General features: G+C 43.5%; 2 protein-coding genes across 20 annotated transcripts in view; one reads left to right on the top strand and one right to left on the bottom strand.

Moving 5' to 3' along the window:
- Positions 1-12,015, top strand: part of TSKS (testis specific serine kinase substrate) — a 32,422-nt gene extending 20,407 nt beyond the window's left edge. For 4 of the 13 annotated variants that reach the window (XM_089531572.1, XM_089531573.1, XM_089531565.1 and 1 more), the window contains 7 exons: positions 366-449; positions 3,087-3,421; positions 3,641-3,826; positions 4,515-4,673; positions 5,947-6,082; positions 9,094-9,224; positions 11,337-12,015. In XM_089531572.1, the coding sequence (XP_089387698.1) occupies positions 366-449; positions 3,087-3,421; positions 3,641-3,826; positions 4,515-4,673; positions 5,947-6,082; positions 9,094-9,224; positions 11,337-11,511 (1,206 nt within the window). In that variant the 3' untranslated portion in view covers positions 11,512-12,015. The remainder of the gene's footprint in view (positions 1-365; positions 450-3,086; positions 3,422-3,640; positions 3,827-4,514; positions 4,674-5,946; positions 6,083-9,093; positions 9,225-11,336) is intronic. The other 9 variants (XM_089531570.1, XM_089531576.1, XM_089531569.1 and 6 more) reach the window with 8 other exon arrangements.
- LOC149308986 (carnitine O-palmitoyltransferase 1, liver isoform-like) overlaps positions 11,637-24,954 on the bottom strand; it is a 45,636-nt gene continuing 32,318 nt past the window's right edge. For all 7 annotated transcript variants that reach the window (XM_089531561.1, XM_089531563.1, XM_089531560.1 and 4 more), the window contains 11 exons: positions 24,818-24,902; positions 23,661-23,856; positions 22,944-23,132; positions 21,130-21,235; positions 20,687-20,803; positions 18,771-18,935; positions 18,096-18,230; positions 17,709-17,861; positions 15,288-15,401; positions 14,969-15,061; positions 11,637-14,338 (listed from right to left, as the gene is read on the bottom strand). In XM_089531561.1, coding sequence (XP_089387687.1) covers positions 14,240-14,338; positions 14,969-15,061; positions 15,288-15,401; positions 17,709-17,861; positions 18,096-18,230; positions 18,771-18,935; positions 20,687-20,803; positions 21,130-21,235; positions 22,944-23,132; positions 23,661-23,856; positions 24,818-24,902 — 1,452 coding nt within the window. In that variant the 3' untranslated portion in view covers positions 11,637-14,239. The remainder of the gene's footprint in view (positions 14,339-14,968; positions 15,062-15,287; positions 15,402-17,708; positions 17,862-18,095; positions 18,231-18,770; positions 18,936-20,686; positions 20,804-21,129; positions 21,236-22,943; positions 23,133-23,660; positions 23,857-24,817; positions 24,903-24,954) is intronic.

The following is a 24,954-nucleotide window of genomic DNA, read 5'->3' on the forward strand; positions in this document are numbered from 1 at the left end:
CAGTGTCAGAATGACATCCATCTGAGTGAGTGGGTTAGGAGTAGGCTGAAGCAGGCAGGAACACCACAAAACAGTTTGTTTGTTTCCATAGTTACAAAAGAGCCACCAGAGGCCCGAGACAAATGGCAATCATCATTCTTTTATTTAGAAAAAAATGAATAAATCTGCAAGATCCCACTGCTATGCCCCACAAAAAGGAGATTTTAGATTACTCAATTCCTTGGGATTATTTTTCCTTGAAAATGTGGGAGGGAGGGAGCATGGGTTGATTTAAGAATTATTCCATTTCCTTTCCTTTGCCTGCCTGCCTGCCTGGTGCCTGAAGTGCTCCCCATCACACACACATACACCATCTTCTCCTATAGGAGAGCTGCCGAAAGGTGACAAAATCGGTAGAAGATGCTGAGGTTAAGACCAACGTGCTCAAGAAAAACTCAGTGCTGCTGGAGGTGAGAGGGACTGAAAGAACACGAGGGTGGTGGTGATGACTGGTGTGGTCCCTGTGGCTTGCATGAGTAATTTAACTCCATGTGGAAATGTAAGGACAACATTTCAGGAGTTTGGTAATTGCCAGAAATTAGTATGATAATGATGCAGGATTATAGCCGAAGATCTCTTTCCCTGTAGCTCAAATCCATTGGTCCAGTTCCTATTCTCGGGAGCAGCAGAAAACAAGTTTGCTCTGCCCTCAATATTACATCCCTTCAAATATTTAAGCCTGGATATCGTGTCACCTCTTAATCTTTTCTTCAGGCTAAACATAAGCAACTGTCTAAGCTGCTCCTCATAGGGCATGATTTCCATACTTTGTACTATTTTGGTCATCCTCCTCTTTATACATTCCAGCTTGTCAATATGCTTCTTGGACTGTGATGCCCAGAACTGGAAACAGTATTCCAGGTGAGGTCTGACTAAAGCAAAATAGAGTGGTACTATTACAGTACTTTCCTCAGTCTAGACATTATACTCCTATTAATGCAGCTTAGAATCGCATTGGTTTTTTTAGCTGTCACATCACACTGTTGGATCGTGTTCAACTTATGATCTACTAAGACACCTACATCCTTAATGCCATTGGATGTAGTTCTTCAGACCCTGGAGACTTGAATTCATTTAGAGTAGCCAGTTATTCCTGTACTATCTCTTTACCTATTCTGTGCTTTAGTTCCCTGACTGCATCATCTGCTCCAATTTCCTCAGGATGAGCACTATTTTACTTTTGGGAGAAGACAGAGGTAAGGAATGTGTTAAGTAGTTCTACCTTTTCTCTGTCCCCTGACAGCATTTCACAATCTTCTCAACACAGTGGTCCTACTGTTTACTTCCTTTTGCTACAGCCATACCCCCACCCCTGCCAAGAATCCTGTCTTCCTCTCCCACATAACTCACTTTAAAAACTTCCTAATCAGGCTTGTGAGACTTTTAGCAAAAAAGGTTCCTGCCAACTGCTGTGATGAACAACCCAGCACTTGTCAGACATCCATCTTCATGAAACTGCAGACCATAGTTCATGGTCCATCAGTCATGGCAGCACCATCTGCAGAGCCAGTTGTTCACCTCCACTATTCTTCTCTCCCTGCCTGGGCAGTGTCCTTCAACTGGGAGGAGAGATAAAACAACACCTTTGTGCATCGGGATTCTTCAGCGTCCTACCCAGAGCCTTGTAATATTTTACTCAAAGTCTTGTGATGTCTTGAAGGCTATGTCTTGCAGTGTCATTAGTTCCCATGTGGACTAAAGGAAGGGTTAATAGTCAGTGGACCTGATGATTCTCATAAGTCTTTTTCTTACATCACACCTCTCTAGTAATCCTGTTAGCCTGCAAACCACTGCTTCTGTTCCCCTCAGTAAAGAGTCTCCTACCATTACTGCATGCCTCCTCTGAGGACTGCCAGGGACCATCCCATGTGCTGTATCTTCCAAGGTCACCCGCATGTTCTCTGAGGACACTGTTGTTCTTGTTGCTGCTCCTCATCATCATTGATAAGGGAGAGAGATTTAAATTGATTCTGTAGCTCCAGACTCACAGCATGATCCCTGATCTGTCCCTCTACTTCCATATGTCACATTCTTCCAAATCTCTACCTCCTGTGTTTGAGAACTGATCTCCTCCTTAGAGACCTCCCTTGGTTCTGCTGCTGTGGGATTCATTGGGTTGTAGGCTAAGGAATATCTTACCCCAGCTCTGAAACAACTACTTGGCTCACAAAGCGAGCCCAGCATCCTCTGTACTTGTTAGTGGAAATGACAGACATCCATACAGCAAACCCAGTAGTTGAGTTATTATTATTCTCCCTCTGACCATGCTTTGGTAGGGTGTTTTTCTTTCTTTCTAAGTGCTTCTCTCCAAAGGCTTTGATTGTTCTTTTGCAGCCATTTCACACTCTTGTTGCTTTCTTTGCTTTTTCACTACATGCATTTTATTTTGTCTGCCACACTTGTTTGTGTTACATTTTTTAAATGGTGCAACCTGTCCTAGCAGTTTGTAAAGAGCAGGATGTATTTGCCGTTAGGGATGTAAATCCATCATTATTTTGTCCTTACATACAAGGATGAATATTTACAGTATTTTTCTCTCCTGCTGCAGGAGAAAATGAATATTCCTTTGCTATATTCTCTCTGTATTTGAATGTCCTGAAGTGTTATGGAACAATTAATCTCTGGATAAAACCCAGATGTGTTTTTGCACAGCAAAAAAATTGTATTTTCTGCACAGGAAGTAGCATTTTGTGCAAAAAAAAAGTTGTTAGTTTTTTTACACAAAACAATTTCTCCATAGTATGTTGGAATATTTTAAAAACTGGGATAAAATTATGCAAAACTCTTACTTGGTCTGTTATTTTTCCCAGTGGGTTTCCTGACTTTTCAACCTGAGAATGAATATGTAGTTACAAATATTCTTTCCAACCCTATCTTGAACACCTTAAAAGCCTGAAATTTCACTGTTGCAAGTAGTCACTCCACTGATGCAAACTGCAACTGTTTCAAACCATTGTTATAGGAATTTGAGGAAAGAGCAGTATGCAGAGATAAATAAAACATCAGAAAACAAATCCGTGACACTCTCCTTCTCCCACTCTCTTTAGGAGAAACTGCGTTTCATACAAAGGCAGATTCAAGCAGAGGACCTTAGTCGGCAGGAGCGAGAATGGCTAGACCTGGAACAGAGGATGGCATGTGGAGTCTCCAAACAACTCCTGGAACTAGTCAGCAGTGCAACAGCAACAGCTTTGAGACCTTCCAATTCTGAAGAGGGTGAACTACAACAATCCACTGCTGCTATCCTCACAGCCATCAACAGCCTGCGAGTGGCGCTGGAGAGTGGCCACTTACGAGCAGGGCCAGGGGATGAGGGGGGCGTTGATGGAAAGCCAAATGTGGCCTCTGCCTTGGCTTGTGCTCCTCTGCTGGAAGAAATCAGGTAGTGTGGGGAACATGTGGGAAAGGCAGTGTCTTGTTGGGCTACCTTTGGCCCACCAGTTGGTTTGGGGCTACTACCTCCACAATCCCTTAATGTTGGGCATTTGGTCTGAGGCATCTGGGAGCTGAAGTCTAATGAAGGGTCAGAAGTTCCCCTCCCATGTGATGGAGGCACCAGCTTCTTTTCCCAATGCAATGGTCTCTTTCCACTGCCCTATAGGAAATGTGTGCTGGAGCTATCAGGTCAGTCTCAGAGGGATGGACTAACCCAGAAGGAGGTGCTCCGATTGTTGGCCCATCTGGGCGTGCGTCTTGAAGGCCTGCTTCCACAGTGGGAGAGGACACACATGGAACATAGTCAGACACTCAGGATGCTGCGAGAGGAATTGGATGAGGTCTCTGCCACGTACGTGCATCTCTCAAGAAAATAGGTTCCCTTTTCCTCCTGGTGGCTTCTGCCCTCCTCAAGCAGTCAGGGCTATTTTGCAATCTCTTGGTTCTGCACCTGCAGAATCCAACAGAACAAAGGATTAAGCAGCAGCAGGACCCAATCCAGCTCCTCATAGGAGTTTATCAAAGGGGACAGGAGACTCTCAATTTTGAAAGAGAAAATAGTGAGGTCAATTCGAAAATTCACGCAATTACGTGATTACTTATCACACCTTAAATTCACTGTAATGGCCTCCCCGAACGCGACCCAGATTCTGTGCAAAGTAAGTCATCACATTGGTGGATTCTTAATTGTGAATTGGCACCCTTGCGCATGCTCAGTGAGACTCCAGATGACTGGAGCATAGCATATTTAGATGAGAAAGAGTGGAACCAAGGAACCCCATAATTTACAAAAGAGGTTGGAGGGGGAGCGGAAAGAATGGTTGAAAGAACATGTTCTATTCTCATTAAAATGAGCATATATTCACTCTTGTCACATTAAAACATGAATATAATGGTTATTCAATAGCTCCAGGTCCATGCCTCCAAATTTACACCACTGGGACATGTGCTTTTTTAAAAGCATGGCAATGACTCTGGAAATGGTGGAAATATATAGTTGTGCTTAAGGCAGCTGCCTTTGACTTTTCTTTCCATGCCAGGGCAAAACGGACCTCGACGTCCCTCACCCAGCTCCGTACTGACCTAGATGGGCTGCGGCAAGTGAAGCCACTGCTGGAAGATGTGTCCCGACATCTGTCAGCACTCAAGCCCTTAGAGACACCTGAGAGGCAACCTGCCAGCTGTGCCAGATGTTCCAGGTGCCTGTTTCAAACACACAAGGGCTCATATGGGTTATGAAGATTGAGGAAGATAGGCCAACCTGGGAACAGGGAGGCCAAGCAAGGATGGGTTATGTGAGGGTAGAGACAAGAACAATGAATGTGGGGCACTGTAAGAAAGACTTGGATTCTCCAATTTCACACATGTTGCAAGGCTGTTCTGGTAATACAGTCAGCTGTCAGTATCTATGCATTCTTCATCCACAGATTCAACTGTCCATGGCTTTAAAATATTACAAAAAATATAAATTCTAGAAAATAAAGCTTGATTTTGCCATTTTACTGTTCCATTGTATACAGCGGGAGTTGAGCTTCCACAGATTTTGGTATGGATGGAGGATCCTGGAACCAAACACCAGCAGATACAAAGGACCCCTGTATGTTGGTGGCAGGCTTTTAGCAAAATAAAAATACTTGCCCAAGCAGTCTATATACAGGAATCATGCTGTTTGACAGATGTTAATGGACTCCCACTCCAAACATTCCTCACTATTGGCTATGCTGGATAAAGCTGATGGGAGTTGTAGTCCAAACACCTGGAGGGCTGCATAATTCCCAGCCATGTATTAGTGTAACATCAGAGCACAGTTTTTCTCTTCCAAATCATTGGATTTTCCATTTCCCAGGAGAGAAGCCATACTATACAATGTGGATGATTCCCATAAGCAGTAATTATTGATAATTTACTATACCATAGAAAATCCGATACATGCTGTAGTTTCTGAATTTCTAAAAAGCTTCACTTTATTTTTTATTATTTAAAAAAAATAAATTCTGTATCTTCATATCAGCATGTATTTTTAGAATACTAAGAGGAGCAAGTGCTGTTCCATCTTCAGTGGCTAATTGGTTTTCCCTTACAGCCTCCTGGTCATATTCCACGCATGCAAGCTACATTTTCCCTTTATTCTGCCTACCTCTTGCTCACATTAATGATCCCTTCCCTGGCCCTACAATTTCAGATATTGGATTTATAGCAAAGGAATACAACACTGAATTTTGTGCAAAATAAGCACCATTTTGTAGAAGTAGTGGATGTGTACCACTTGTTTATTATTGCAAAAATCTGTGCCTTTGTTGCACTGACCTGGGGATTTCCTTGATGCCTTAACCTGGACTGGTTTGGAGTGGGGGGGCGGGGAAGGAATCTTCTAGCATGGCATGGGAAGGGATAAACAAGTTGTGAGTGTCTGTATCAGTCTCTGTGTAAAGTGCATCCTCTCTTTTCTCCCTGCCTTGTTCCTGGCCACAGCTATAGCTTTGTGAACACAGAGTCACTGCGACAGATGGTTGAACAGGCTGTGGCACCCATCTTGGAGGAGCTGAAACAGAGGGCCCCACCTCCAGGCACATGTCCCAGCTGCCAGCGTTTGCAGAAGAAGATAATGGTACCGTGAGAAACAGATTATGCCAACCCCACACCCTTCTGCCCCCAATAAAAGAGATATCAGAGTGCAGCCTTGCTAGAACTTTCTTCTGGCCCAAGCTGACACCGGCCCAGATAGGGCAGTATCTCAGAGATCTGAAATCAGCTCTCGCCTGTTATAGCTATATTCATATGAAGCTGTCTTATACTGAATCTGACCATTAGTTCACCTGGCCCAGTATTGTTTCCTCTGACTGGCGAGCCTAAAAGCTCTCCAAACTCTCTGGCAGAGATTTGTGGAAATCAGCTTTACCTAGAAGTTTCAGGGACTGAACCTGAAGCCTTCTGCATGCAAAGCACATGCCTTCTCACTGACCTATGGCCGCTCATAAGCACAGCTTCAGTAGTCACTCAATGGATTGTCTCCCCATCCATGTCCTATTGCCTTTCTCATTTGCTTTCCCCCTCCTGGGAACAGTAATAGGTCAGAGGGAGGAAAATAAAAGAACTTTTAAATTTAACTTTCTGGGATGGCAAATTTATATGTGTTGGGAGGAGAAATGACGCTTCCAAAATATATTCCCCTGCTTGGTCTTGTGACATGGACATTTTTAGGTTTTTGGTTGTTTACTTCATGCAAATTATTAACATGTGTCTTCCTCCACTTTTCTCCTCCCACATGTCCTCACAAAGCTCACTTTCTGAATGGTTGAGACTGTAATCCTATATACTTTTACATGGAAATAAACACCACTTAGTGCAGTGGAATTTATTTTAAGGTAGATGTATGTAGGATTGCAGTGTAAATTGTTCTGTTGTGCCCTATTCATCAGTACATCACTTAGGCAGTATGGAGGGTTTTAGCTTTAGAAACATTTTAACTTCTAATACTTCATATATGTTTACTTCAAGTTGGTTGTAACTAGAGTATGAGAGAGTAACTTGTGGCCCTTAGCTTAATTTAAAATCCCCTTTCAAGAAAACCCTTTAAGCCTCTTGCAGGAGCAATCTGTTGTGGGAGAAAAGCGCAAGCTCTTCCCATCTGACAGATTATCCCTCAGGAAAATGTGTCCCTCAACAGAAGCAAGGCTCCCTGCTCAATGCTTACATAGCTATTGTGGCAGTGGAATAATAAAGATGAAGTGAGGAATATCTGAAAGCACAACCGCACAAGAGAAATTTAGCTCTGCTCACAAGTCTTTGGTTGGTAACTGTGGGAACAGAAAGCTGGACTAGAGAAAATGTTGTTCTGATCCAGTGGGACTCTTCTTACATTTTTTTGCAGTTGTACATTTGAGCGTTTGTCTCTCTTCCAGCAGTAGATGACATGCAAATAAAATTACCAAATGGGGGGAGAAATTGCCTAAAACTTGAACGTGGCAGAGACTCATTTAAATCCTTGCTCAGTTTTATAGCCCAACAGGTGGTGTTTAGCAGCTCCTCCAGTCCAGCATTCTTTGAGCAGGGATGAGTGGGTTATAAGCATCAATTAATTACAAGTTCATCACTTAATAGTACTGGTAACGCCTCTCCTTGACAATCTGTTATTAAAAGACAATGTGTGATTGCATCTCTGTGTGCCTAGTAAAAGCCAAGTAGCCTAGGTAATTGCCCCCCCTCCTTACACTAAAGAGATAAGCATAACCAAGGAACAAAGGAATCTGCCTGATACACACCTTGCTCTGTATTGTCTATGTGACAAAGAGCTGGGAAAAGTTGCTTTTATGGACTACAGAGGCCAAGCTGGTAAATGGATTGTGGGAGTTGTAAACTGAAAAAGATATTTTTTCCAAGTTTTACATGAGAGATAGGAGATCCATTCTGAATCCCCACCTTCTTAAAGAAGACTCAGAGTGACTGAAGTATGACTTAAATTAGGACTTAACAATGCAGGGAGCTCCTAAAATGATTTTCTGGGACCAGTTCAGCCTGAAGGCTAAAATATGTTCCCCACTCCTAGCCTTTGCAGACTGGCAGCTGCTTTTAATAGGCTTTAAATAAAAGTTTCACTTTGTCCACCACATTTTGAGTCTATATGAGAGGATTTTCTTTCTCTCAGGGGATGCTGATTTCCCCTTTGCTGCTTTTATGGCCAAGGGATTTCACGTGGCCCTTTTCTGGCAAGCACATATTCTCCTGATATATACTGAGATGGAGGCTTGCTTCCCCCATTATCCTGACAGGTGGTTGCCATGGGCACCTCATTGCCATTAGCCACTTCTATGATGAAACACCCACACGCTCTCCTTTGAAATAAGCAGAACCACATGGGCACTGGTTCACACAAGCAGGTAGCCGGACAAAGAGACAGCACAGCATTTGGGTACCTAGCCATAAAATGTTCAGCCGATATCAAACTAAGGAGGTTTCCAATTATTTCTGCCCATCTACTGCCATCTGTTCTGGTGGCAGTCACTCATGGGAGCTGCCAGATTGGTGGCCTCTAGCGACTGGAACTTGGGAACTGCAGTACTGGCACTAAAATATTTTTAGCAATCAGGCTCTGTTCTGACACTAGCGATCCTGGTTACTAAGGCCTAGCCCCTTTTGCTTACAATATTCTACATAAATGGCCACCAGAAGGTAATATGGAGAGACACGCAGGGGCTAGAGACTGTTTAAGGGGCAGAAACTCCATGGGTTGTATTTTGGGGGCCAAAATACTGTTGCTGTTCTCAAGTTAATGTATGTGGGCATCCCCCAGTAAAAGGCAGGGGGATTCCTGGCCCTCGATATGTTTTGGACTGCAAATCCCATGATCCTATGCCCTTGACCATGCTGTCTGGGGCTCCTAGGAGTTGAAAGGCCAAATCATCTGGGGAGCGAAAGGTTTCCCACATCTGCTAAGAGCTGCATGTTTTTCTTGCTTCCCAAACTGATAGCTGTAGGTTACTGTGACAACAAATGGTTCCAATTGTTTTATGCTAAAGTTGTACAGTGACCCAGTTGGGTGATGGACTCTGTAGTTCTTCCTTTTTTCCCCTCTCTCTCTCTCTCTCTCTCTCTGTACTCCCAATTGTCCCAATCGCTGAGAGGCAGGATCTGGAACAGTCAGCCTTGGATATTCATGCTCGAGCAGAGGCCATGAGCTCAAGTGTACGTCTGGCCCAGGATGAGGCCCTGAGAGCCAAGAACTATCTGGAGCAGGCAAGAATCAACACAGAGTGAGTAAATGTGAAAACATCCTGAGCTACCAAATATCTTGCCACAGTCACAACTAACTCAAAGCCAGTGCCAGATTAAATATGTGCTAGTCAACAAGAACTCAGTGTGAGTTTTAATCAGTTACAGATTTTGGCTAAACAATAGGAGAAATTACTTCACAGCAGTAGAACAAACTTTCTTGGGGGGGGGGGGGAGGATCTTTCCTGTGCTTGACTTTTCAAGCAGAGGTTGAACTGCATCATTACAGCATCATTGTGCTTTGAACAAGGAGTTGGATGAGGTGAACTCCAAGGCTCCTTGAAACTCTTTTATGATTCCAAATATGCATGTGAATATAACACTCATTGTGAGGTGGGAGGGGAACATTGTTGTTGGGAACTGCCCTCAAGCTGATCTTGACTCATGGTGACCCTGTTGATGAATCAATGGCTTGTACAGTTCTAACTTTTGTACTCAGTTGTGTATCTTTGCTCTTTAGGACTTTTTAAAGTTCTTTCATAGCTGCCCTCCCCACTCTTAGTCATCTTATGATTTCTTGACTGCAGCCCCTCTTTTGGTCAATGTTTGATACCAGGTATTAGAACTCTTTTATTATTTCTATTTCCTCATTGTTTAGGTTGAATTCATGCAGATGCTCCATGGTCTTTATTTTTGTTTTCTTGACAATAAGCCTGCCTTTGCACTTTCTTCCTTGATCTTCTTAGTAGTTGTTCTAGGTCTGTGATGTTTTCAGTTACTAGTCATCTGCATATCTTAGACTTTTGATATTCCTGCCTCCTATTTTCAGTCCTGGTTTTTCTGTGTCCAAGCCTGATTTTCGTATAGGATGTTATTCACATAGGTTGAACAAATAGAGTGAAAGGATGCAGGCTTGCCTGACCCCTTTGCCAATTGGGAACCATTCTGTTTCTCTATTTTTCTGTTCTGACAGTAGCCTCTTGTCCTAAGTACAGATTCCTCATCAGGACTTTCAAGTGTGATGGCACTTCCATGTCCATTCCATTGCCTTTCATGATCTATGCAGTCAAAGGATTTGTCTATAAAGCACATGCTGATTTTATTTTGGATTTCCTTGGTTCTCTCCATTAGCCATCATATGTTTGCAATGTAGCCCCTAGTGCCTCTTCCTTACCTGAACCCACTTGGACCTCTGAGATTTCTCTCTCCATGTATATGAATCTATGGGCTTTTATCATACATGGCTTTTAAACCACAATTTCCCTGGGAAGGAAGCAACATCAGCAATGCTGGTTGCACACCACCGCTTCCCTCCCATAGCTGCCCTATCCCCAGCTGGAGTTAAGAGAGAGGACAGGAAGGGAATGCAATGATAGCAGCCCCCAGTCATGTGAAAGCAAATCAATGCAACAGTATGCTGTCATTTTATTTTTTGCCACGAGTGCAGCATGAAAGGGGATGGTGTGATAAAGCCCTATGTTGCAGAATTTTGAGCAGATTTTTGCTTGCATGGGAGATTAGTGAAAGGTCCTATAGTTGCTACAGTCTTTTTCATTTTATTTTTTGTGGATAGGATGTACATTAATAGTTTCTAATCTGTTGGCCATCGTTTTGTTTTCCATATCTGTTGACAAATGTTGGTTAGCATTAGGGCTGATTCTGTCAGGGGCAGGTGAGCATACTGCACTGTTAACTACAGTACATATGCATGCATTATCTTGGTAGGAAGGCCATATTTCATAAACTGTGACCAAAAGGACAATAATTATTCTTTCTCCCTACAAATCATGAACCTAATGAAAATCAGTTCTACTCACCCACCCACTATACAGCAGCTATTAATGTAAGAAAATTTAAATTATACATTTAATACCACATCAAACTTGGCACTAAAGTGGCAGTAAGCAAGGGACCGAACAGAGACAAATGATTGCTAAATAAAGGATTGAGGAAGAATAACTGAATGATGAGGCTGTCAGCTGGGTGGCTTAGATGGCAGTGCCAAAACACCCTGGAACCCAGGGCCTTCTGGGTGTAGTGGAGTACAAGTTGCACTATTGCCAGCCAGTATGGCTGTTGGCACCAGTTTGGGGAAATGTGACCATGATTAAGAAGTCTTCTCATGTGCTTTCTTTCCTCCTTCCTTACTGCAGGGATAAAACCAGCAACCTGGATTACGCACAGGACAAACTGAGCTCCCTCCACTCACAGCTATCACTGGTCTCTCAGGAAGGGGTGCCTCCATCCCCTGCAACTTCCCTTGCTGCTAATGTTGCTCTCACCAAGCGAAGTTCTTGCCCTGCTGACCTCAATCAACAGCCCCAATAAAAGACAGACAGAGAGATGTCCACAACCTGCTGCTCCACTTTCCTTTGGAAACCAGAGGGTGACTCCAGGAAGAAACGTACCAGTTGAGATTTCTTAAGCCTGGAAATTACACATTACTTTGCAGGGATAAAGAGTTAACATTATTTGTTGTTTTGAAAGCAGTTTCTTGGGGTCATTGTGGGCTAGTTCCCCATTTTTACATGTATATTTATAAAACAACAGTTTGGTGCTTGATTTTTCTTTAGCCAACGCTTGATCTTTTTCTAGCGAAATCATATCTTCTTGCATGCCTCGCCAGTTTTTCTGTTAGCAACATTCAGATACAGAGAATGTAAACGTTAAAACTGCCAGTGGGACTGAATACATTTGAGGGTAAATCCATTCTTTTTCCCCACCTCAAACATGCTTTACCTCTTCTAAAAAGCAGAGCTACCGTTATACATTTCATGTAGTGTGTAATTTGGTCTGCCATGAATGATGCTCTTTCATGTTTGAGAAAGAAATTGTGATCTGCATTATTTTATTATTATTATTTTGTATGTCACAGTTCTAAGCAGTATCAGACGTACTTTGGGCCATGTGAGGCAACAGCCTCTTGCAGCACAGTTGTGGCAGCCTCCAGCTGTTCTGTCTAATTTCCCTGGCCATTCTCTTCTCCTTGTGGAAAACAGAGCTGAGTATACCAAACAGCCTGCCCTGCACCCCTTACATAATCATGCTGCATATGGAGGGCCGTATTCTGCTGCCACTGTTGAAGAAAAATTGAACTACTGGTCCAGTTGGTTTGCATATATGGAAAAGGTGGGAGGCATTTTGTTGTCCTTCACCTTAAGCAGCAAAATGTCTTGAGCCCTGCCTCTAAGAGACCCTGCCTGTAAGAGACTTACCTATGGCTGAGATCCAGTTCTGCTTTAAACTTCACACACACAGAGATATCTTGGCAGTTGTCAAATACTGGGAGGGGACTCTGCTCCTGATTAATGGTGCTGTGTGCCTTCAAGTCATTTCTGAATTATGGCAACCCTAAAGTGAACCTATCATGGGGTTTTCTTGGCAATTTTCTTTAGAGGGCTTGCCAATTACCATCCTGTGAGGCTGAGAGAGTATGATTTCCCCAAGGTCACCCAGTGGGTGTACATGGCCGAGCTGGGATTCAAATGCTGGTCTCCAGAGTCATGTCCAACACTCAACCTCTAATGGCTCTCTAATGATGAGGAGGGGACAGTTTATACTGAAGCAGCAGCTGATCGTGGCTCAGAGGATAGAAGAAATGAGGATATACTCATAGGTGAAGGGTATCCTCTGTCCCTTCCCCTTGGAGCCCAGAGTAGTAGCATCTTCACTGTCCGAATTGCCTCCCCACTAGTAAACCGAAGCAGCTGCCAGTGGGGAGATTTTGTATAGGGTGCAATGAGCTAGAGAAAAGCTCCCTGCATCCTGTCCAAAAAGAGACACATGCACAAAAATGCGGTTTATATGTATGGGGGGGGGGGGGCAATATGCACGGCAGCATGAGCCAAATCACTAATGTTTTCTACTTCTCTGGCATTCTTAATTGAAGGTTGGTTCTTATCATAATACAACTTCAATGGGACTCCCTTCACCAAAATGTTATGTGAAGTCTTATAATAGTCCATTTCATATATTCTAATGTCCAGTCCTTCTATAAAAATAGGCCTTTTATCAATCTCAGAGTCTAGATTGTAGAACTGGTGGAGAAGGATGCTTACCAATATTGTTCTCCTGCTAGGTATGAGAGCAGGTTAGCTGGCAGATTTTGTCACACCTTTTCCATAAAAATAAGCTAAGGTTTATGTTTTCAGAGCTGAACTAGACATTAATCTCCTCAGCATTCTGCTCCAAAGTGAACCACCCAATACCTCCCCCTCACAGATGACCAAAGTCACACATACTTCCTTTGTTAAGTTCTCCCACCCTGTGGTTTTATTGAAGTCAGATTCTAACAATCCAAAACAGAAAAAGACCAAACTATTCTATGTCACCTTGCAGACCCCACTTCATCCTTCGCAAAAGCATACCATGCTATACAAAACCCTGCAGTACATTATGAGTACTTTCCCTGCATTACATTTCTGTGGGTACCTCTTAACCAGACACTTCTCACCTCTATTCTATGGTCAGTCCCATTCAAAATATCTCATGGGGACAAGGTGACAATATCAGCCATGTGGACATAATCTGTTGAAAGTGAAGCGCAAAAGAGGAGATGCAGCCAGCTGCTGTGGATTCAGGAGGGAGATGCTGAAGTGCAAGTAGAAGAGATTCTGAGATTGAGAGACACAAGGTTGAAGAAACATCACTTTCAAGTATTCTGGACTGCCCATGACAGGATCCTAGAAAAGCCCATGTTTCTGTTGTAACCCAATCACAGCCCTCCATTCATCCATGTGCCCCCAAAGAAACCCAGGATATTTGGCTATCATTTCAAACTGTTTGCTCTCTACTATCCGAAAAACAACACTGTGATGTCTGGAGGAGTCTCATTTCCTTAGAGAGCTGTGATTTCCAGTATAGGGTCCAAACCCACTGAATTCAAGAACAGGAGAGTATCTTGCCTATCCACTGCACTTGAAGGAATCCTCAGGCCTGGACTCTGTCCATTCCCATCCCACCCCCTTTCCAGAAGTCCCTGCATATCAGAGAACAGAAAACACACTCAGTGTGTCTCTTGGTGGCTGGCTGTACAGTTCTACTGGCATTTATTCAGTCACTTGTCACCTCTGGCAGCAGTTTTTATGTTCACTTTGAACAGGACCGCAATGTCTGTCATTGCATTCCGGATATTTAATCCAAACCGGTGTGCATCCTGTAAAAGAAAGAAGAGAACATAAAGAGATCTAGAAACCTGGCACATGTGCAAGCATATCTTGCAAGGTGGAATATGTTAAAGCTTAAGCCAACACAAACGGTTCTAGCTTTCAGTTTCAGGAAAAAATCTGAAATATCCAATTGGAATTCACTAACAGCACATATACTGGGGTGGGGGGACTTTCAAGGAGTCATGTTCTATACATCTGATAAGAGTATCAAGGTTGAAAGACAGCAAAGAGGTTAGCTGACAGTTCTATAGCTTCTCCATACTGTTCTCGCTGTATACACTGATATCTACACTGTGTGTGTATATATGTATGTATGTGCATACACACACATGTATACAGCCACCCCATTCTGTACTTTGTTGCCATAAGGTGGGCCCACCCATACAATTCAAAGCCCTAAAGGTGCTGGAAGTGGAAGCAGTAAGGAGCACCACAAACCCTTTCAGATGTCTCAGGTGGAAAGGGAAAAAGTAAAACCACAAAATGAATAAGCAATCTGATCTAAAGGAGAGAGCTTTCCTGAACCATCCCATCTATAAGCATCCAGGTGCTCTATTCTCCTTAGCACATTTTATTCCCCTGTCCTAGTAAACCTAAATATTCTGGTATCAACTCACTGTCTCTTGACTGGAGACTTTACATGACACATGGAAGGTGATGAGATCTTCACCGATAATGATGTATGAAACGCCATACCCGTTATCATCAACCTACAGTAAGGGATGGAGTAGAAAGCAACATGAGATAGATTTCTTCCTGGTGTCCACCATCTCCCATATCAGACAAGCATTTCTACAGAACTCAGCCTGGTACCCAGATCCCATCCCTCAGCTCTTAACCTAAGAGTCCTCATTCTCAGGCCTAACTCCAGCCCTAAATCAATAGTTTTCTACTTTTCTCTCTCCAGAAAACCCAGCAGTACCAGACTCTACTCACTGGTCCAAATCCACCACCACAAGAAATGTAGTCAGGATGGTTCTCAAAGTCAAACAGTTCCAGCTGCTGGACGGGAGTCTGGCTAGTGGATAGACGCCATGGCTCAGACAGCACCTGACCAAGTGAAAAAAGAAATTGAGACTCAGACATTGGGGAGTGTGGGGGGAGGTAGCAGTACTAACTTTCATTCCTACAACAGCCATGTTGATCTTCCATAGAAACTCTGCCCTCTCCTGGCACTTCCGGAGTCATTCAAATGAGCTCTGGCTTGTCAACACAAACCAATCTTTCCTATGCCTACAACTTGCAATTCTGGTTCATATTCCTGTTTTTGTGACTTATGAACTAAGCGGTAACTATTTTCAGCTTTCTCCAACCTGTCCCCTGCCCCCATGTGCTAGACAACAACTCTCATCTTCTACATCCAGCATAGTCTAAGCTGCTTTAAGGTAATGCAGAATAAGGAATACGATCTGATGTCCAAATGTATGGGTCCTGATGGGAAGAATGTAGTATGGCACAAGAAGGTGAAGAGAACGTTACAAGGTATTCTGTCTGCAACAGCGTCATATACATATGCGCAGGGAAACAAACAGGTTTATATCAGTTGCAGTGCAAACTGTAGAACTGACCCCAACTCCTATGAATCCCAGATATTCTTCTTTTTTACAAGTTTTTAATCTTCACCATTTCTGGGAAAGCAGCATTTATGACTTGGACCCTAATGACCATGTAGGAGAATTTCCTCTATCCTTTTTCTGGAGGACATCCCATTTTCCTACCTATTAAGTAACCTATGTGGCAAAGGTCCCAGCTTTCTGAGCTATGTATTTATCTTGCTCAAAAACAGTTATAAGCTGCACAAGAGAATAGGCCTGATTTAGTTAGTTCCTACTTGCACCATTAGGTTCAGCTCTCTACTACTAGAACAGAAGTTGAGAAGGAAAAATTGGCAAGACAGAACAAACAGTAAGCTTTTCCCCTACCCTTAATTTCTGCTCAGACAATACCATTCTCAGAGAATCTTTTTTAAAAATCCCTAGTTTGTAGTGGAAAAATCTGTATAGGAGGACAACAGACTGGAAAAGATTCATAGACCGATTCTACCTAACACTTGCCAATCCTCACCTGTAGACATAACCTCTGTATTCTTCCGTATTTCAGAAAAATGCGGGGTTGGGGCCAGATAGTTTGGCCCAGACTTTGACTCAACAAGAATCAGGAGCTCGGTGTGAAGAACTATGATTTCCACACGCCAGCTACACAAATTCTCTTGAAACCTTAGCCAAGCCTTTCCTACTGTCGAGTTCTCAACTGATATTGGAGAACAAATCCAAACACCCCAGCATGGCCAATGGTCTGAAATCATGGGAGCTGTAGCCCCACAACATGAGACCCAAGGTTGGAAAAGGCTGCTTTTGAAATGCTTCCGCTATTCTGAACATATCCTTCTCCCAGAAGGGTTCTTAGAGACTCTGGTAGGTTTACAGAGTGAATTCACAGAATGTGAACAATAAGTCCACATTATCTCCAAACTAGTGGGAGCTCAAGCTGGATAAAAACTAGAAACGAGCAGAGGCATCAGCAATCCAAATATGCTACAAATGTATTCAGAAAGCCAATTCAGTGTGCAGAATTCAACACTCACTGACAGTAAAATCAACACTGCCTGAAGAGCAGCATGCAAAAATAATCCTGCAGGTGACTAACCAGAACTGCCTCAGGCAAACAGATGCTTGGCAGTGTTGAGTTTGGAAAAGGAAGTAAAAAAGGAAGGAGCGGTAGAAGAAACAGTAGGCATGATGTATTTTAAAACCCGCAAGAGATGGAGCACAGTAAGCAGAAAGATTATTAAAAAGTGGATTGGGGGATTAAAACATTTAACAACAGAAAACAGTACCAGTAAGCACACATGGTGAACACAGTTTCCTGTTTTGCCTTAACTGTTCAAGAACCAATGACATGGAAAAGAGGTAGGGCTTCTGACCAAACCTAGGAAGGTTACTTTTTTTCAGCTATAATTTCCAGAATCTTACATTCAGCATGGCCATGATTTTCCAAGCTTGCTTCTGAATCTGTTGTTGTATGCCTTCAAATTGTTTCCAATTTAAGACAACCCTAAGATGACTCTATCATGGGGTTTTTTAAGAGCTGAGTGTGACTCGCTCACTTAAGGTCACCCAGTGGGTTTTCATAGCTGAGTAGGAATTGAACCTTAAGTCTTAGTCCAATGCTCAAACTACATCATGCTGGTTTGACTCCATTTGGTTGAAAATATAGTATGGGAGTAGAAGACTCCCTGAGATTTTCCCAACAACTTCCTTAGAATGTCCGCACCTTCGGAGACCCTTTCTTTCTGGATAGACAAACAAGCCACATGACCACACACAAACCCAACCACCCTGGGTCAACAGCACTTACCTCACACAAGAAGGGGGAATCCAGGCCGAGATATTTGGAGACAACATAGAGGCAGAAAAGGTGCCTGTCAATGCCAGCACCTGTCATGGCTTGGCGGTAAAGGTTCTGGTGTTTCTCAGCTGCCACACGGAACAGACGTAACCTTGTGCTATCCTGGGATGAAAAACATACTGCCATGTCTAAGTCTTGTTGCTCCCTCAAATCTTCTAGACCAGGGGTGGGTGACATACAGCACCCCAGGGCCCTTTTATGGCTCTTGGGAGACATAACCATTTTAGTAAATAATATAATTGCAACAATAATCTAATTTCTTTAATTTGTTTGTAAGTTCAGGGTTCTTATAATATCACATTTTAGTCTGACTCCTACTTGCATTTCAGAACTCACATCTTGAGTAGGATCCATCATAGCTCTGACAAAGTTGCAAGACTCAATTGTGCAGGAACGGACTGTTTCTGTGCGGCCCTCCCGAAAGAGACGGGTCATGGATGCCTCATATGTGAGGCAGAACTTTTTCTTGTCCTAGAACAACAGCAGGAGGAATTCTGGTTAGGGAGTGAGGAACCCTCAGATGAAAATAAGGATGAGATGGTCTCTGCATTAAAGGTGGAACAAAGTGTGAGTTGGTACCCCATACCCTAGCTGAGATGAACTGCAACTGTCATTAATGGAGTGCATATAGCAATCCTTCTAGGTGACAGAAGAGCTTTCATACATTACTGTTTTTGACAACAACTCCCAGAATCCTTCAGCTAGCATGACCAGTTGCACTCCAAAACTTTTTTTCCAGGTTCTGGGTGAGAGGAAGCCCAGTCTCATGACAGGAAGCCTGGAACCCAAATCATCCCATTCACAGAATTAGAAACCTTTTCAAAATCTGGATCACAATTAAAGGATGGATGTTCTACTGAAAATGTTTTCTAAATGTTTTTTCTCACCTTATCTCATTCTCACAGTTCTGGAATAAGCCATGGTATTTATGGCCTGGGCCACAAATCAACCTTCATCTGATTGTACCCATTTGCCTGTCTTTCAGGAATTTCCTCATGCCAAATGCCCTACCCGAAAATGTGCCAGCTGGAGGGCAAGCTGGATGAAGCTGTCTGGACTGGTGCGGCATTTCTTGATGAGACCTTTGCCAAAGTCCTTGAAGGTGAAGGTGTGGAAGTCCACGTCATTAGCAAGGGTATGAGCCACCCTAAAGGACTGCATGATCACCTCCTCGCACTGAGGTCAAAGAGGAACAGAAGATGAAAGAGCAAAGAACAAAGCAAATGTAAATGAAAAAAATCATTTCCCCCCATTTCTCTGCTAAATTTCCCAGCCTGGAGAGTTACACATGCATAACCACCATAGTTACACAGAGACTCCAAGTCTGATTGGTCCCCATCTACTGGGCAGCAGCTGCTGCAATCAACAGAAGTCCATTCCCCTATTGCTTGGGAAGCATTTGACTGAGCATTCCCCAGTGCAACAGGAAGAAGCAATTCCACCTTGCACCTGAGAGCACTCTCACAAGTGGGAATGGCAATGTCAGGCAGCTGCTTCCCCAGTGGCAGTGGAATAGAGCCCAGTGATTGCAACAACCACGACCTAGTATGGGAGGATTGGGAGACTTTCATGGTCCTTTTGTTGTTGTGTGCCTTAAGTCCTTCCTGATTTATGGTCGACCCTAAGGTGAACCTATCACAGGGTTTTCTTGGCAAGTTTCTTGAGAAGGGGTTTGCTATTGCCATCCTCTATGGATGAGAGAGTGTGACTTGCCCAGAGTCATCCAAAGGGTTTTATGGTCAAGCAGTTGATTCGAACCCTGTTTTCCGGAGTCACAGCCCAACCCTCAAACCACAACACCATGCTGGTTCCTATGTGTCCCAAAATGTGAATACTTAGGAATTGTGAATAACAAACAATTAGGAATGTATAACTCTAGGTTATGCATTGGTAACTGCCCAACATGATTCTGGCTCCCATTTCTACCCAAAGGCTACATTTTGCCTGACGCCATATCAGATGTCCAATGATCCCAAAATGCAGCTTGGAAAAGCAGACATGGTTGCTAAGTGGATGATATTAGAAGTTGTAGTTCAAAAAAAGGAACTGTCCTGAGCTCTATCGAAGGAGTTTCTCCCCTTATCCCCATCAGCAGCTATAACCATGGGATGAACAATGTCTCCAGTTTGTCATCTTATGTGTTCATGTTCCCTCTATCATTATCTGGTGCCTGCCACGCAAATCTATAATAAAAACAGGAAGCAGAAACCGGGCCTCAGTAGTGACCCTAAATCTTTGGGTCTCCCTGCTACTTTACGTATGCTTTGCCTCTTCAGCTCTAGTTTTAAGGTTGGCCTTGACAATATTTCTTTTTCATTTTATTATTATTATTATTATTATTATTATTAACCTTTATTTATGAAGCGCTGTAAATTTACACAGCGCTGTACATGCAACCTTTTTAGTTAGACGATTCCCTGCCCTCGGGCTTACAATCTAAAAAGACATGACACAGAAGGAGAAGGGAGTGGTGGAAGGAAAGGGTAAGAGGTCCAGCAGTTCCTCTCTACCTCCAAGGCCTGGACCAGCAGTTCCTCTCTACCTCCAAGGCCTGGACTTTTCTGTGTCAGAAAAACAGGTTTGCAACCAATTACAGAATGTGATAATCTGTAACTTGTACCTTATCTCTCAGTTCTGTTGCTTAGGGAGGCTGCAGCCCTAACAAAAGTGGTTTAGAATATTTTAGCGAAATCAAGAAATTCCAACCTGTTCAGGCCTTAAGGTGGTTTCAATAACCTATAAATGGAGTCATTCCAGTTGAAATGGCTTTCATGCACAGGGCTATTGTCTTTGAAAGGGGCAAGGCCCTGTTTATGCTTCCCATTTTTATTGTGTCCACACACTTACGCTGCCCCTCCAAAACGAATACACAAATCCCCAGAACTTGTTCCAATACTTTTTCATCACTACCCTGATCCTGAACTCACCTCTGGTGGGATCTCCCACTGCAGCTTTTGGGGTGGGGAGATGTTGGGGTCCATGTTACCCTTACAGTTCCCATTATCATCATACCCCAGCATGAAAGCATCTGTGGCAAGGGTGTACTGTGGAAAAAAATACAGCCTAGTAAGACATTTCACTATATTTTGCCTCCTTTCCTGTACGTCTTGTTCTAGATCAGGTTTAGGGGACAATATTTGAGACTACAACTCCAATAATTCTTTACTTTTAGTCATATCAGTTCGAGGTTCTGGGAACTGAAGTCCAGAATAGTTGAAAAGTTACAAGTTCCCACTCCTGCTCTTTCTCCACCTCTGCTCTAAATGAACACTTCCTACTGAACTGCCACCTCAGCAATATTAGGAGTCCTTGCTTTCAAGTCTTTCCCCCACCACCAAATTGCATTGCAGAAGATCCAAGTGGAACTTACTTCCCAAAGATGTCCCACAATGGGTGCATCAGCCCATGAGTGCTCTGCATTCATCCCACACTTTCCATTGCGGTAAACAATCAATGTGAAAGATTTGTCAAACCACCTGTTAGAAAAGACGGGAAAGTAAAGATTTGCCAAGTCATTGCAGTTCTGAAATTCCTATTAAGTTGACACCCTTCCTACTGAGATTCCGAAGATCTTGTTTCTGAAATTCAATTTTTCCATCTTACCACAAGTCATTGAGGAATATGGTCTAAAACACACTGCAGAAATAATCCAGTTTGAGATTGCTTTAACTGCCCTGGATCACTGCTACCTCTGTTCCCCATACAAAATCCCAAAGAGAAAATTATTATATGCACTTATGTGTTACTCAGATTACCTGTAGAAGAAGCAGAGCCCTCCCTCTAGTCAGTGCCATCCAGCCGCGGAGGGAGAGATGCAGGCCCAGTTCCATCGGGTCTGGCCTAGATTAAGACAGAGAGCCCTCCCTCCAGTCCATCTGCCATGGTCCAGAGAGAGAAGAACTGCTGGACCTGATCCCCTTCCCCACTGCCATTCCCTTCTCCTTTTGAGTCATGTCTTTTTAGACTGTAAGCCTGAGGGCAGGAAACCATCTAATTAACCATTTGTAAGCCACTCTGAGAATCTTTGTTGCTGAAGAGCGGGGTATAAATACTCTAAATAAATATAATAAATAAATATATTTCAAAGGGTACATCTACTGAAAAATAACCCTGTTATCACCTATACAGCTGCATTATTTGCTGTAACTGTCAGGAAATCACTTATTTAGAAAGGATTGCCAATGTGAATTGTATCTTCTTTCACACAAATACTGATTGTTTGGTAACTCCATCTAACAAATTTAAATGGCAGTTGACAATATGCAGCAGATACAGACTCTGGCCAAGAAAGAAGATGGAGACAATTCTATAGAAATACCTTCAAGGGGCATCATCTTGCCAAGGCTGCATCCGCATTACAGAAATAATAATAATAATAATTAATAATTTATTTTATTTATATACCGCTATTCCAAAGATCATAGCGGTGAACAGCAAGTAAGCTAATTAGCAAGTAAGCTAATTTGCCCCCAACAGTCTGGGTACTCATTTTAGCGACCTCGGAAGGATGCAAGCCTGAGTCGAGCTTGGGCCCTTTTGCTGGTCTTGAACTTGCAACCTTGTGGGTTTGAGTGAATGGCTGCAGTACAGGCATTTAACCACTGCACCACCAGGGCTCTGGGAATTGTAGTTTTGTGAGCTAGTTAGCCTTCTCTGTCAGATTGCTTTGGTGCCACAACAAACTACAAATCTCAGGATGCCACAGCATGGAGCCATGGCAGTTAAAGCGGCGTCAAACTGCATTAATACTACAATGCAGATGCAGCCCAAAAGAAAATCAACCAGAAAAACAAGAGCACATGATAGCATGGAAGAAGTGAACTTCTCTAGCACACAATATGTGTATGGATCCCAGTCTGGGCTTAGAAAATCTACTTTGGGGACTACAGCTACCAAAGCACTCCATGAAGCATCAGCAGTGGCCATGCTGGCTGGAAGATTCCAGGAAGCTATAATCTAAACAATATCTTTTCTAAGCTCTGGTCCCTATGCACATGTCTTATGCATATCCATCTTACACATATGTATTTTTTCAGGGGAGGCATAGTCTTGGGAATATTAAGGATTGGACTTTCTAAGTCCTATGTGTGTCTTTTGGAGAAGAGCAAATGAGGACCTTGCAAGCTCACAAGATCAGATGTGGAAAGTATGGAATGCATCCAGGCAGCCCAAGAAAATACATACCTGTCACAGCAACGTCCATGCAAGAGGGACTTGGCATAGGCATCCAAAGAATGACCTGGATTGGGCTCTCTCAGCCCCTGCTCACTGGTGTCCAGGGTAACAAAGAAAGCAGCTTTCTCCACTATGCTCAATGACTGCTTGTTCAGTCCCGTTTGGAAGTAGGTATTGCGGGCCCTTGCCCAGGGGTCTCTGCAAAGAGAATTAGATAGCTATAGGCAGGTAATTGGTTAAATGGCAGCGGCCACTCCAGGATAGCATTTCCTCAAGTTAAGGGAGGAGTTAGCCTACCACAACCTTCATTAGCTCAGGGGCAATCTGTTGGGGGTCATTCATGAACAGTGAATGGGTTCACAGACAAAAGTGAGCAGATTTTGCAGTATTACAGGTTTACATAGTGCACTCTGTGGCACCTTACCACTCTCCTCCTTTCCCTTCTCTCTCCATGCCATCTCTCCTCTCTCTTTCTCTCTCTCTTCCCCTGTATTATCCTACATTTCTCCATCCCATCATCCTATTTGTCTCAGTCTCTCAAACACCATCTCTACAACCCTCATGAAATTAAGCTAAAGTGGCTAGTCCCCTCCCATTTGTATCTTAACATTTAAGAGAATATGAGAGAGCATGTCTCAGGGTCCTTCCCACCACAAGCAGGTGCAAACACACTCAAGCACTGTTCAGGAGTTGCTACTGACACAAAGAGCTGAGGTGGTCTCTCACCTGTCAGCTGCAGTCAGAGAAGGCAATTTCTCCTCTCCAGGTGAAGGGGGTGTGGGGTCACTTAGGATGGACTGGAACTGTTCCTGAAGCTCCCGTGGGCGGAGCAGCCTCCCATTGTGGTACAACAAGACCTGAAAGAAGCGCCCAGCATGGTATACTGCAATGTGCTTGCTGTCCTGCAGATGCTGTATGCTGTCTACAGAGGAAAGAACATAAGGACATAAGAGCTCTGTTGAAATTAGGCTAAATGCCCACCTAGGCCAACATCTTGCTTCATCCCACAGTGAGCAACCAGGAGAAAAGAAAGGAGAGGAGAAGGGTCAATAAGCAATTGCTCTGCACAAGAACCCAGAAATACTCTCTGACTAATGATGAGAGGGCATAACAGTCTGGCTCCTTACATAAGAGGTAACATCACTGCCATGATAGAGCCCTCTGCTGTCAAACCCTCCCTGAGGTTAAAGTGGGATTTCCTATTTCAAGGGACAGGGAATGAATCAAGGGGTTCTGTGCACAACTACATAAAGGCTGGAGTTGGAATCCATTTTTTATTTTGCAATTCTCAGTTGCCTGCTTGATTTAAAGGTATAGCAAAACTGTACCGGGAAACTGCGTTTTAAACTACATGTGTACCCTGAAAGACATGGGACAACCATCTGCATACCAGACACTCCCCCCCCCCCACTAGGGAGTGTTCCCTAGGCATTCTTGTAAGCACTGCATGGTCCAAAAACCCATCTGGGGTGTAGCATGCTCTCCAGAGGACTGCCCTCAACTTTTATTTAAATCAAAACTACAAACAAGGGATGGGAATAATTAACACAGATAACTACTTGTGACTGGCTAAACAAGGGCCAGAATCAAGGATTCTGGGAAATAGAATTTTCGTGGGAGCACTAGATATTTGTGTGTGGTCCATCAGTCTTCCCCAGTCCGGCACTTTAGCTATCTGGACTACAATTCCTATCATCACCAACATTTATCCATCCTAGATGGGACTAATGGCAGCTATACTCTCAAACAGCTGGAAGTCACTAAGATGGGGGAAGGCTTGCTCAAAGGATGAGCTTCCCCTCAGCACCACAGGGGACAATTTTCAGAGACTTTGTGGGTGGACATGCCAAGAAAGGGGGGCAAATTGTGTGAGAACATCCTACCTTCCTCCTTGCCTGGTATACGGGTGGTATTAAACAGGCGTTCATACTGAGCTGAGCACGTGGGCAGACAACCTTGGATCAACATCTGGAAGGGGGGAAAGTGAGGAGAAAAAGAAAGGGAGGGGAAAGAGAGATAG

This window comes from Sceloporus occidentalis, unplaced genomic scaffold (genome assembly GCF_023333645.1).
Source record: "Sceloporus occidentalis isolate IW3139 unplaced genomic scaffold, rSceOcc1.0.p SCAF_7, whole genome shotgun sequence".
NCBI classification, from domain to species: domain Eukaryota; kingdom Metazoa; phylum Chordata; class Lepidosauria; order Squamata; family Phrynosomatidae; genus Sceloporus; species Sceloporus occidentalis.